The 13,805-nt window shown below is 41.2% G+C and overlaps 1 protein-coding gene across 1 annotated transcript; it reads right to left on the bottom strand.

The window, feature by feature from the left end:
- Nucleotides 1-1,513: 1,513 nt before the first annotated feature.
- Nucleotides 1,514-13,521, bottom strand: LOC122824126. The gene is made up of 13 exons (XM_044104368.1): nt 13,312-13,521; nt 12,253-12,449; nt 8,489-8,626; nt 8,288-8,399; nt 7,992-8,178; nt 7,361-7,502; nt 7,111-7,266; nt 6,135-6,190; nt 4,946-5,121; nt 4,472-4,872; nt 4,305-4,401; nt 2,853-3,084; nt 1,514-2,783 (listed from the first exon to the last, which is right to left on the bottom strand). The coding sequence occupies exons 1-13, from the start codon at nt 13,432-13,434 to the stop codon at nt 2,575-2,577; spliced, it is 2,226 nt and encodes a 741-aa protein (XP_043960303.1). The 5' UTR covers nt 13,435-13,521; the 3' UTR covers nt 1,514-2,574.
- Between the last annotated feature and the right edge of the window lie 284 nt (nt 13,522-13,805).

Raw genomic sequence — 13,805 nt, 5'->3', positions numbered from 1 at the left:
CTGCTGTAAAACATTTTTTTCTCTAAGCCTCATCATGCAAAAGGCAACAAAACATATTTTAGATAACACATAAAATCACAGAATGACATTTTTTATATATAAAAGGAGCAAATTATGGAAATGAAAACAAACCAACTCCACATTGGTTATCAGTTAAAAATAATCAAATTTAAAGATCTGATGTTGCTGAATCAACCTTCAGACCTGAGAGGTCTGAAGGTTCTGGGGAATCAGAACCAGAACCAAACCTGGAGAAGTATTCCATTTTCTGTCATGTTTGAAACAGAAAATGTAAAAATTAGACGTTATAGTGCCTTTAAACCTGACAAAAATATTCACTTTAAGTGACGATGTGTCAATGAGCAGCTGCACAGAAATTACTCTGACCTCCAGCGCCCCCTGGTGTTGTGGCTGCAGATTGTCATGAGCACATATTTTCTTTAGTTTTAACTGGATTTTAGGGAAATAGAACAATTAATTTGTGTTGGTTTTTAATACAAGGCTCACCTTTGCTTCTATTATAGAGAAAATATAAGTTCAAAACAGAAGTTTTTGTAGATCAAGTAAATAAGACCTTTGACTGAGTTAATTGTCTGAATTTGATTTAAAAAATAACTAAATTTGTTTGGCTGAATTTTATGCTGCTGGAAATCCTGTTTATTTCCCGTTAAATGGCGCCACATTTAATTTGTAAGGAAAGTTGTTTAGTTTGCAGAGTTGAGTTTGTTTGTTTGCATCCATGAAAGATTAGTAGATTAAATCTCTTTTACCAAACTGCTTTTGGCAGCGCGGTGCGGCGCGGAGGCAGCCTTACTGTTACCCTGTGAGGGGTAACAGTAAGGCCCCCACAGACAAAAAGGGGGCTTCATTTTTTAGACTTATATTTCCAGAATATTATTTATTCATTGTTGTAATTAGAAAGCTAAATATTCTAACAATCTACATAATTTATTTACACACTAAATATTTGATTTCTTTAGTTTGAAAGAGTTAGTTTAGAATATTTAGTTCTAAGCTTACTGTTTCATTTAAAGCTAAATATTTAGCCTTTAATCTAAATATTGAACAACATGGTGAAAAATTAACCACCATTTTTTCTCTTATGACAGAAAAATTAACACCAAATTATTGCTGTTCATTTGTGATTGTTTAGCTTCACGGATGGAATTTCATCTTTTTGTTAGTAAATGAAAATAAAAAGATAGAAACAGCTTTTGATTGTCCTTCAGTAAATGGACTGAATTGATGTGGTACTTTTCATCATACTTGAAGCCACATTCACACTTCCACACTTCCAAATATAAAAGTATATAAGTGACAATAACAACAAACCTGATCAGATATTGTCGCTCAGACTTTTTGAGTCACTCGGTAGAATCTGTTCACATCATCAGGTTGGGATTCTTTCTCTCTCCAAACATCCAAATAATCTCATCAAAAGCCTCAATGTTGTCAGAATTACAATTCAACTGAATTAGAAACATGAAATAAAACATAAACACTCCACACAGGCTCCCATAAGCTTTTTATTACATAAACCATGGATACATAACGCCCTTCTCTTTATGAATCTTTGTCTTAATAACATGAACTCCCTTAAGATGCTGGATTTAGTTTCCACAACCAGACAACCCTGATCAGGTTGTCTGGAGGCGTTTATGAGAAATGGACAGTAGCATGAAGGCATCCAGCTCAACGTGTTTCAGGTGCAGCATTGCTGCAGGCCAAGTGGAACCGGGTCGGAGATCCGATCAGCTGGTTTTTCTCAGCATCTGAAAGCTGCTGATTCATTCACGTCTGTCGACCTGTTGGATCATTTCTGCTGAAAAGAAAACCGTGACCTGTAAACCTGAATACTGGAAGCAGTTTTAGCTCAAAAGTTCCTCTAAAATATTGTTTGCAAAGCAAAATAAGGTTTGATAAACCAATAAAAACTCCCAAATTATTATATCAGATTTAGCTAACATATCATAAGGCTGCCCGCGTGACAAAAAGGAAACATGAATTAAAGGAGACACATTACTGAAACCTGGTAGTTTCAAAAAACAAGCTTTTATTTTTGTTCTGAGTGACCAGCTTAAATCTGGAGTTTAGATTGAGTTGGAGCTAATCGGCCATTTTGGATAATGACTGAAATACAGTTTGATTGTTTGGCTAAAAGAAACTGGATCTGATCAGAAAACATGTTTTTATTTGATACAAACGAATTCTGGGCTGGTCTAAAAACAACAAGAAGAAAAATTAAATCCTGTTTTCCTGGTGAGGAATAAAATGTAAAAAAAAAAAACATGAAATAAACAAACTTCTGATTGTTGCATCAGCTGTGTTTTTTGATAGTAATAATAACCCAGTTATTGGGTAATATTTCTGGATTTGGAAACAAAATATGTTAATCGGCTCTAAAAAGTGGTTTGGATTGAAACTTTTCACAGTTTTTTTATAAAACCAGGTGAAAATAACTGAGTTCTGATCCTGATAAAAACCGACCTCAGACCTGTGGTTTGGGTAAAAACATGGTTAGTTTGTCTCCTTTAATTCATCTGTTTTCCAGAGGCTGTAATGGAGGCGCCGCGTTTATTTCTCTAACTCGTCTTCAATGAGAAAGTTGCGGTCTTCTGCTCTCCTCTTCCTGCTGAAGTAGCGGACCACCACGGCCAGCAGGACCAGCGACAGGACGAAGCCGCTGCCGAACACCACCGTGGTGATGCTGGAGGAAAACATCTCCCGGAACCTCCAGGTTTCTCCGTCCGATCTGGTTTCTGGAACGACTCCTGGAGAATTCCCTGGAAGACATCAGGAAAATGTTTTTACTCCAACAGGAAACCCGACCGTCGGGTCGCTCAGACTCTAACCTTCAGGAGCCGTGTCACTTTTCGGAGCTGCATTTATCTTCTTGTGGTCTGCATGTGAACTAGGACCAGCCGGCCCAACCACCTGCAGAGGACCCTGGGTAATGTAGTGGCCGGTGGTCTCCATGCTCAGGTCCCGTCTGCGCCGGCGGGACGGCTCGCTCAAACATCCCTGGGCACATCGGGAAAAGGGATTCCCAGGCTCGCACAGGATGACGTTGCAGGTGATGTAAACCTGAGGTGGAACGTGAAGAACGGGAAACAAAAACAAGGATTTCCTTTACTGTTGACATCTGGTGTTTGATCTGGAAGAAGTTTGGTCGTCCTGTTGGACCTCTCCGATGCCACTTTCAGGAGGATCTAGAAATATCTTGATGTGTTTCATAGTTTACATTTATAGTTTAACAGGACGAGAACCAAACAGTTCAAACACCTCCAGCAGCTACATGCCTCACAATAAAAGCTTTTTATTAACAACTTAATTGGTTCAAATCTTACCTAAAGAACAGAGACTTCTTTGTGTCTAAAGGAACGAGCAAAAGTCACGTGGAGAACCACAAGGCTCAATCCGACAGCCCCTCATGTTCAGTATCTACAAGCTCTACGTTACGATGTCACCAGGTGACTGAACGGATCCACCTGGGTTCAGTAAAAGACTCAAACCTGAACCTTCAGAGACACATAAAGACGGTTAAAAAGTCGGCCTTCTGTCACCTGAACAACATTTCCAGGATTAAAAGAGAACAGACTTTAAAATACTGTTATCAGTTTATAAACCACAGAACGGCTTAAAGATCTGCTGCTGTTGTATCAACCTTCCTGTCCGCTCACGTCTTCTGGTTCTGGTTCTGCTCTGTATCCAGAACCAGAACCAAACATGGAGAAACAGCATTGAGCTTCTATGTAAAACATATCTGGATCAAACTTCCAGAAAACTGAAAGACAGAAATCTAGACTAAAAACCCGTTTAGAGTTGCCTGTGATTCGTAATAACTGGAACTTTGATCAACATATTTGAGATGTTTTGATGGTTTTGATGACTGTATGGTGTTTTTATGACTTTTGAACTGTCTTCACCAACAAATCCTTTCCACTCCAGTAAGAATGAATGTCCAGCTAGCATGTAGAATCTCTTGAAGACGATAAGTTGGCGTCAGCTTTCAGGCTCTTATCTGATTAATCACAGTGTGGCTGGATTAAATTTGACAGAGGAATACCTTTGGGTCAAATGGGATCGTAGTAGACAGTGAGACGAAGGTTGAGTTGCTTGGCCACAGTGTCAAAAATGAAGTGGCATTCACCACGTGACATGTCACCTCATCACCATCACCCTCCATGATGAGGTAGCACCATGGAGGGTTTTCCGTGAAGTGGATGGATTAATAAAGGAGAACAGAATCCCACTGCCTAGATGTTATAAGTTTGGAAAGCTCTGGTTTTTCCTCCCTGGCCTACCTGGTCATAATCTCCGTTGAATTTAAAGGCTTGGATCTCAAAGTTGAAGGTCGTCTGGTTTGACGGGTGGATCTTAAACGTCTCGTCTTTGACACACCTGGAAGACAACAGATGAAAATCGTTTCTCTGAGCGTCTTCAGCGAGTGTTTCTGAGCAGCAGGACTCACCCGTTCTGGATGAGGTTGTAGTACATGGGGTTGTCAGGGTTGTTGTCCGGAGTTCCTTTGCACGACTCGACAAACAAGGTGACGTTTGGCAGCTCCGACACGGCCTGGATGCCCATGTAAATCATCTCCATCATCTTGACCTGCACCGGGTAGGCGTTGGGCGGCACCCTGCTGGTGAAGTTCCCGTCCTGGAATATCTCGAAGCTGTAGCCAAAGCTGCCAAAGCTGGACTCGGTGAAGATGTAGTCGGCCTGGTGGAGGCTGTAGAAGTTGGAGATGCTGATGGTTTTAGGAAACTCGCAGTAGAAGTCAACCTTGACATTGTTCCTCCGGATGATGATCTCGTTGGAGCGCACGATGGAGTGGATCTCGTTCTTAAAGACGATGTAGTCTCCTTTGTCCTGTAAGATCAGAGTGAAAACAGTGAAGCGGCAGAGAGGAATCGGGCCGAGGTGGTTCTGATTTATTCCACACCTCCAGCTTTGTGCCACAGGTGCTGAAGGACATGGTTCCCAGGATGTGGGTGCCGTTGGTGGTGAGCGTGCACGACGGGTCTCTGAGTGACAGAAACTCCTCACTGATGTCTGGCATGGAGGCTTTCTCCAAGGCCACCGTCATCTTATTGGGCAAGCAGGTGACAAAGGCTTTGCCTGGAAATCACAGGAACAATGTGATTATTAGGAATGTCACAATAAGCAATTAATCAATTAATCACATGATAAATTAAAATAATTTGATAAAATGATTTATTGTGTTTCTCGCTCTACTAAAAACTGGATGATGAAAGTCTTCAGTTTGGTCTCAACTGATTCCTTTCATTGAAGGACAGTTTTGTTTCCAGAGACTTCATAATTCATTTTATTTGTTGTTTCTGTTGTTGTATTAATCTTTGAGAATGTGTTCTTGCATTATTTTTCCATTACCGTTACATTATTTAAAAATGGTCTCCAAACAACAACACAAGAGTTCTGGTGGAACGTAGACAGAACTCCGAGCTGAATTCAATATTTAACTCTGAGAAATATTGAACATTGAGTATTTATTAGATGAAATGTACAAACTGGATGCAGGAATGGAAACAACTACTGGGAGGAAGGATCTGTGGTTACGCTGCTTGGTGCACCTCGGATGCAGCAACATGTCACTGATCAAGTTCACTTTAATTTAAGGTAAAGTGTTTGGACATTTTTAAATACTAGATGATCTCCTGCATCATTGGAATATTGATTATATCATATTTTCTTTGTGTCCTGCTCTCTCTGCTCATCACGTCGGTGCTAACACTGTTAGCGCAGCTAAATATGTGTTTTACACAAATTCATTGTCAAAATAACTGTAAAAATTTGCAGCAAAATATTTAAGCAGAAGGTAAAATAAGGATGACAAAAGAGATTTGATAAATAAATGTTTATGAGAATATTTGGTTCATCATGGCGGGTTTTCACCTCTTTACGAATTCCTGCCTGTGCTCTCTGAGAACTTCATTCATAGATAGATAGATAGATAGATAGATAGATAGATAGATAGATAGATAGATAGATAGAGCATCATGGCTCCTGCTATCCTTCTCGTTTATGTGTGTGTTTTAGCCTTTCTCCTGTGTGTGTGTGTGTGTGTGTGTGTGTGTGTATGTGTGTGCAATGTTTTATTATTAGGAACAAACCTTGCAGGACGGCGGAACGGGTCACCATGACGATGACACATCTCATCTCTGATTGGCTGTGGGATAAAAACAAAACAAGTTGGAGTCGTTATGAACCAGTAAAATTAGAAAACATCTAAAAATAACGTGGAAAAAATAAATTCTGCTTGGTGAGTTTGGACGTTTTGTTTCAGTTTCACTTTTAGATGCCAAAGTTACAGCCACTGTTTTATAGCTTCAGATTTCAGATCAGTTTTAATCAAAATCGTGACACTTTTTGTTTTAGAAAACATTATGACTCCACTGCAAACAGTCAACACTTATCAGCCCAAACCCAGTCACTGGATCAAATTTGCTTCTTAGACAAGGTCAAATTTTACCATTTAATTATCAGTTCAAGCTCCTGAACTACATTTTGACGATTTCACATTTATTTAACCCTAATTTATTCTCTGACATTAATCTATCTGCTGTCCAGTATTTGCATCATTTCCACAATAAACATGAGTGTTTAATTATTGTACAGTTGTTTACTGCTCAGTACAGCAGCATTTTTGAATTATTCTTTAATGTTTTCAGCTATGATGTATTAGCAGATGGAAAAAAGGAATACATTTTTGTCACAAAAATCAGAAATTTTGATCTCAAATATTTTGTATAAAACTTCTGGGAAATTTCTGAATTTGAAAACATTTCCAAGAAAAACTCTAAGAAGTCTTCTAAAAAAATTACAATTTCTGAGTTTGAAAAATAAAAAATCTTCAGAAGATATTTTATTCCTCCTTTTTTTCTATCTGTAATAGTCTGAAAACACAGAAAAATTATAATGTTTTCAAAATAATCACTTTTAATTAGTGTTAACTGTGATTATCCAAAGGTGTTTAAGGAACTAATTAGATTAAAATTTAATTAAAAATGATAAAACTCTCATCCTGAACATTACTGGTCTTTTTCTGTGGTGAACAGCAGCTGAAGATGAAACCAGGACGTTTCTCACGTTGTTGCCGTGTCTGCGGCGAAACAAATCGGAACGAGTTGGTTGGCGTCGCTTTCCTTCGGGGTCCAACTCAGAGTGACCTCTGCTTTCCCGTCCGACCCGCTTCTGAAAACCTTGGTCACGTTTCGGGGGCCGCTGACCTGGAAGTCCTGAATCCTTCAGAAGAGTAAACAGGACAGGTGAGTAACAGCGTGGAGATCAGGACAGGTGTGAACAGCGTGTTCGGAAGCGGCGCTGCAGCGGTCCGTACTGCGCGTTCTGAGCCTGGGCCTCGGCGTAGAGCTGCAGCGTCTGACCCACGCTGGCGTGGAGAACGTCTCCGTGCGACGGCGTCCGGGACAGAAACATGGGCAGAAGGTCACCGGCCACGCAGCTCGATGTGGGAGAAAGGACTGAATCAAAAACACAGAAAAGATTTAATCTTTTAAGCTTCATTTTAAACTATTAAGCCGTTCATGTTATAAATGTGAGAAATGTTTTAGATCCAATACGATTATATCGCCTTCTCCAGTTTCTTCTGCTGTCTTTTTTATTCAGCTTAAAGCCTTTCATATAAAACGTTCTTTTATTTATATATAAATACTTAAAGATAATATAATATAGTATAATTAAAATAATTTATATTTAATATAACCAGAGACTTTATTCAACAAAATAAAGTAAAATGTATTTATTTATTTTATTTTTGTTTTCAAATGAATTGTCTTTAATCACTATAATTCATAAATACATTTAATACTGCATTTTGAGATATGAAAACTAAAAGAACTCAAGAATATTTGTCAGAAATCAGTGATGTGTATTTTTTTCGCTGCCTTTTTAAGTGTTTTTTAGGCTAAATGAAACGGAGACGTTTGTGAAGTGATGAGCAGAAACCTCACCGTCCACCACGAACTGCAGCTTCAGCTTGCAGAGCGGAGGCAGGCTGCTGCTGGAGGCCTCCCGGGTCGCCGTACTTCCGTCTGCGTAAGTCAGCGTCACGTTTTTGGTGGAGAAATCCTCCACCGTCAGTTCAAAGACATGTTGGCCAAGTTGGAGCTCACCTGAGCCTGTCAGCGTACAGGTACTCTGAAAAATGAATATTCAAAATGAAAAATGGCTGACACCTACAATCATCTGATGGTTCTATCTGTAAAACTCTTTATATGTATAAAATCCGTGAAAAGGGCCAGATTACCTCATCCAGAGTGAAGTTTGCTGGGGCGCCTGAAGCGAAGCGGCATCTCACCGCGTCTTCATCTGGATCATGAGCCAGAAGACGAAGATGGGTGAAGCAGTTCTGAGAAACCCTGCAGGAACAGTTTCATTTTTCCATCAGGTCAAAATCTGTAAATTTATTTACAGGTCGTGTTGGATGAAAGCAGGCGGTTTCCGGTACCGTAAGGAAGCCACCGTTGCGGTGACGGGACAGTTGTTGATGCGGTAGGAGTCGGATCGGACTCCCAGGTCCAGCTCTGCGTGGCTCTCCCAGTTGGATTTGTGCTCCAGATTGTTGTCCCAGCAGCAGCCGGAGTCTCTGAGAGTAAAGAAGCCAAAACCAGGATGTGAAAACATCATCACTGTTCATCATTTTAGATATACTATTTATTTTTAAAGTTTTAATTTCTCAAAATAAAACCTGGGAAAATCCTAACTTCCTGCTCCAGCCACAGATAATCACTCTACTACTGCCCCCTGGTGGCCAACATAGGAGACAAACATTATTTTCGGTCTATTATGTATATCAGGGTTAGGGTTACATTATTGGAATGACATTATTTATTTAATATATCATATAAAACAGATCAATATTTTCAGTTTATTTACAGAAAATCCATTCCTTAAAGTCACTAAAACATTGATTGTATTATGATTTTTAGTAGTTTTGATTATTGCATATTATAAACATTTACTGCAGCATCCTCGGTGCACAAAGAAGCGTCAGAACCATCACTGCTCTCAAAAAACTCAACAAGTCATTAAAATTTAAATTACTGTAAATATTCTGTTGTTTTTATGCACTGTGAAATATTAAATATGTTTAAATTCCTGTACTTAGTGACATCATTATTTTAGTGTGTATGCCACTTTCAAAATAACTACACAGCTTTGTTTTCTGATCTTGTAAATTTGCCCATAAAGTCTCTTATTCCTATTTTTCTGTTTTCATATTTATACTGTTTTATAAATTCACATCCATCCATCTGCCTGTTACTTTGCTGCTTAGTTAAAAAGTGAAGGATATTTCTATCCTATTTAATTTCTACTTTTATACATATTTTGATATTAACCTGGAGTTTCTGTAAAATGATGGAGAATTAGACTAAGAAAAAAATAATTATGAGAATAAAGCAAAATAATATGAGAGCTAAATTATAATATTACCAGAATAAAGCCACAATATTAGGAAAATGAAATAGTACCTTTATGATAACATGAAAAGTAAAACATTAAGAAGAGGAATCAGTTTTACACTGGATCTTTTAACACATTTTAACAACTTTATCCTCACAACTTAAAAATAAAATCTCTTTTGGCCTCAATACTTAGCAGGAAAATGTTCTTTAACCTGAACAGTTTAAAGTATGACCAAGCCGAACGTAATAATTTACCTTATACTAATAATGTAAACCATCTTGTACTAATACTAGTAGTAATAACTGAGAACAAAATGTTCCACAGACGTTTTCAAAAGAAAGATTTGCATGAAAGCTTTCTGGTAAATCAAACATATGAGGAAGCATCAGCTGTTCTTGTTCTCTGTCTTCGTTCTGCCAAAGCTGTCAGCCAAACAAAGACATTCAGGTGTTGTCGTGACTCAGAGAAAGGCAACAATCCACCGCATTTCTCAGGGAGTGGAAACTTTAAACTCTTTGTTTTCTTTGAAATAGAAAGTACTCCTGGATCAGGGCTTCTTCGTGTTTTTGTTTCTCTTTTCTCAAACCTCCGGTGGTTCAAAGAAGATGGCCGCTGGTACTGAGCCTGGTTCTGGTTCTGCTGGAGGTTTCTTCTTGTTAATGAGGAGTTTACCTTTCCACTGTGGCCACATGCATCCTCAGGATGAGGCATTGCTGCTAAGTCAGCAACTTGATGCAACAAAATGAAACTGATTTGAATAATAAACTGGACTGATGTTTCCCAACGATGATCAGATTAACCAGAATCTGGATTGAAATGCCTGCAGATGACATGTTGTGCATTTATACAATATGAATAAACTGAATGTAATCAAACTCACTCAGATTATAGTTTGGATGTAGAGAGAAAACTCTTCCTTTAAGATGTCCTGCATTAAGTATTTAACATTTATTTTTATTTCATAACTGGCTGCATTGAGAGCTTGGCAGAAATATTCTCCATCTCCCCAAATCAAATTTACATTTTCTCTCAATATTAAGTTACTTTTGAAGCAGAATTGTAAACATCTTCGTTATTATCAGGATTGCATTGTCTATTAATGACGCCTTATAAATAAATTTGAACTGATCACATGTGACTTTTGCTCGTTCCTTTAGACTCAAAGTCTCTGTTCTTCAGGTAAGATTTGAACCAATTAAGTTATTAATAAAAAGCTTTTATTGTGAGGCATGTAGCTGCTGAAGATGTTTCAACATTGTTGGACTTCTGTGCTCGTCATGGATTGTCCATAACGAACACCATGTTCAAACATAAGGGTGTCCATATGTGCACTTGGCACCAGGACACCCTAGGACAGTGTTTCCCAATTCCAGTCCTCAGGCCCCCCCCCCTGCTCTGCATGTTTTAGATGTGCCTCTACACCAGAACAGCTGATTCAAATGATTGCATGACATCTTCTGCAGCCACCAAGTCCTGCAGGATCCTGTTAATCACCCAAAGATTCAATCCAGGTGTGGCAGAAGAGAAACACCTAAAACATGCAGGCAGGGTCTGAGGACTGGAATTGGGAAACACTGCCCTAGGCCGGAGTTCAATGATTGACTTTGTCATCGTTTCATCGGATCTGCGGCCGTATGTCTTGGACACTCGGGTGAAGAGAGGTGAGGTTCTGTCCACTGACCACTACCTGGTGGTGAGATGGCTCCGCTGGTGGGGGAGGATGCCGGTCAGACCTGGCAGCCCAAACGTGTTGTGAGGGTCTGCTGGGAACGTCTGGCGGAATCTCCTGTGAGACGAAGCTTTAACTCCCACCTCCAGCAGAACATTGAACACGTCCCGGGGGAGGTTGGGGACATGGAGTCTGAGTGGACCGTGTTCCTGCCTCCATTGTCGAGGCGGCTCATCTGAACTGTGGCCGCAAGGTTGTCGGTGCCTGTCACGGCGGCAACCCTCGAACCCGTTGGTGGACACCTTCGGTGAGGGAAGCCGTCAGGCTGAAGAAGGAGTCCTATTGAGGAAGCTCAGCCTGGGGACTCTGGGTTGGGCTCTCCAATCTCTGGGGTCGAGGTCGCCGAGGGGGTTAAAAAGCTCCTCGGTGGCAGGGCCCCGGGGGGGGGGATGAGATCCGCCCGGAGTTCCTCAAGGCTCTGGATGTTGTACGGTTGTGTTGGTTAACGCGACTCTGCAATATCGCATGGACATCGGGGGCAGTTCCCCTGGATTGGCAGACCGGGGTGGTGGTCCCCCTGTTCAAAAAGGGGGACCGGAGGGTGTGCTCCAATTACAGGGGGGTCACACTCTGAAGCCTCCCTGGCAAGATCTATTTGGGGGTTCTGGAGAGGAGGGTCCGTCGGATTGTTGAACCTTGGATTCAGGAAGAGCAGTGTGGTTCTGGTTCTGGTCGTGGAACACTGGACCAGCTCTACACCCTCAGCAGGTCCTGGAGGGTTCTGGGAGTTTGCCCAACCAGTCTACATGTGTTTTGTGGACTTGGAGAAGGCGTTCGACCGTGTCCCTCGGGGAGCCCTGTGGGGGGTTCTCCGGGAGTATGGGGTACCGGGCTCCTTGATACGGGCTGTCAGGTCCCTGTAGGACTGGTGTCAGAGTCTGGTCCACATTGCCGGCAGTAAGTCGGGCTCGTTTCCGGTGAGAGTTGGACTCCGCCAGGGCTGCCCTTTGTCACCGATTCTGTTCATTACTTTTATGGACAGAATTGGTTGGTTCTGGTTGGTCAGGTCTGGTTCTGGTCAGTCAGTACTGGTTCTGGTTGGTCAGTACTGGTTCTGGTTGGAGATCTTGACTCACCTCAGAATGAAACTCGTCCCATTGGGCTGGAATGTTGCTGTTGTGCGTTCTTCAACCTGGCACCATCTGCCCAAAGTGTCCTGGTCCGTTTGGACCACAGCCGGCCGGTCCAGGTTCGTACACACCCCACCATCACAGAGCAGAGTGGACCGGTTCTGACAGCCGTTTCTGCCGTTTTGTCGGTGGTAGAAAGTCGCCTGCAGGGTTCGAAAAACATCCAGGTGTTTCTGGAAAACTTGAAACTCGCCTCCAGATTTCCTTCTTAGGACTTTTGTTGCATTTTCTCTCAGTTTTATCCCAATAAATTAGATATTTTCATAGATTTATCTGAATACCAGTCTATTCAGATAAATCTATGAAAATGTCAGACAGACAGAAAATATGATTTATGATGAAACTGCCGGTCCTGGCTCAGGACTGAGCCCTAACCCTAACCTTTTCTGGGTTTGTCCTTTTTTTAAGTTAAAATAGGTCAGACTAAACGGGTCCAGCTGAGAATAATGAGGTTTAGGAACTGAAAGTGAATGAAAAAACAACCAAAGTCCAGAGAAAATCTTAAGAAAACCTTCAGAAAACTGATGATCAGTTTAAAAGATTATCAGAATGAAAGTGAAGAGATACGGAGGTTTGATCACGACTACAATCATAATCTGATTAGATTAACATCAGAGGTTGTAAAGGACAAAATATTTGACCTGGAAGTCGCTTCAGCAGTTGTTTTTCTTCAGTTTCGGTTTTATCTCAACAGGCTGAATAAAATTCAGACATTTTCTTGACATAAGTCATCAGAGGCTTTGTCAGGTGTGAGTGTCACGCAGGAGTTCAGCGTGCCAAAAATCTCTCCTTCTGTTTATTTCCCTCTTTACCTGACGTGGCCGTTTTGTTTCTCGGGTTAGGAAACAGAATGTGGTATCTCCAATAATCTCAAACTTCAATTGTGACACAAAATGTTTAGTGATTTGTTTTAGTCCTGGCTGATGAAGCTTCAGGATTGATTCCTGTCTTCAGTTTGATAGAACATTCAGAATCTGAATCCGCTCTGTTCGTGATGTTCTGTACCTTGTAAGTCCCGTCTGCGTTCCTCTGCAGCGGCGCCAGGCTGATGCTGTCTCCATAAAAGCCGCTCGCTGAGCTCGTCCCCAGCAGGGCGACCAGCAGCAGCGCAGCAGCTCCTGCCTCCATGATGCCTCTCCGGTCGGATCTGTTGGTGCCAGAGCCCAGCCCGAGACTTTCAGCGCCGCCACCGACGCAGGAGGCAGGAGGCGGTTCCCTCCGAGTTCATCCAACAGGTCTGACTGGATCTGAGCTCACTTCAAACCTTTGAAGTGTCACCGAAGTGACAAAACGTCTTACTGCTGGGAGATGTAATTAACTGAGCCTAAAGTTACACTCTGCAGGTTCATGGGAAAAATATTCTCTCTTTTCTACTTTCTTTCATGATTCACACCTGTTTAAAGTCATTTTGGAGAATTTCAGTGCCCAGACTTTGACTAGGCCACTCAGATGGAGCCTTACTGGTGTGTTCTGGACCAACAAAGTTTAATGTTAAGGTT

Source organism: Gambusia affinis, linkage group LG02, assembly GCF_019740435.1.
Source record: "Gambusia affinis linkage group LG02, SWU_Gaff_1.0, whole genome shotgun sequence".
Lineage (NCBI taxonomy): Eukaryota > Metazoa > Chordata > Actinopteri > Cyprinodontiformes > Poeciliidae > Gambusia > Gambusia affinis.
Note: the sequence above shows the minus strand (reverse complement) of the source record. Positions and strands in the feature narration are given on the sequence as shown.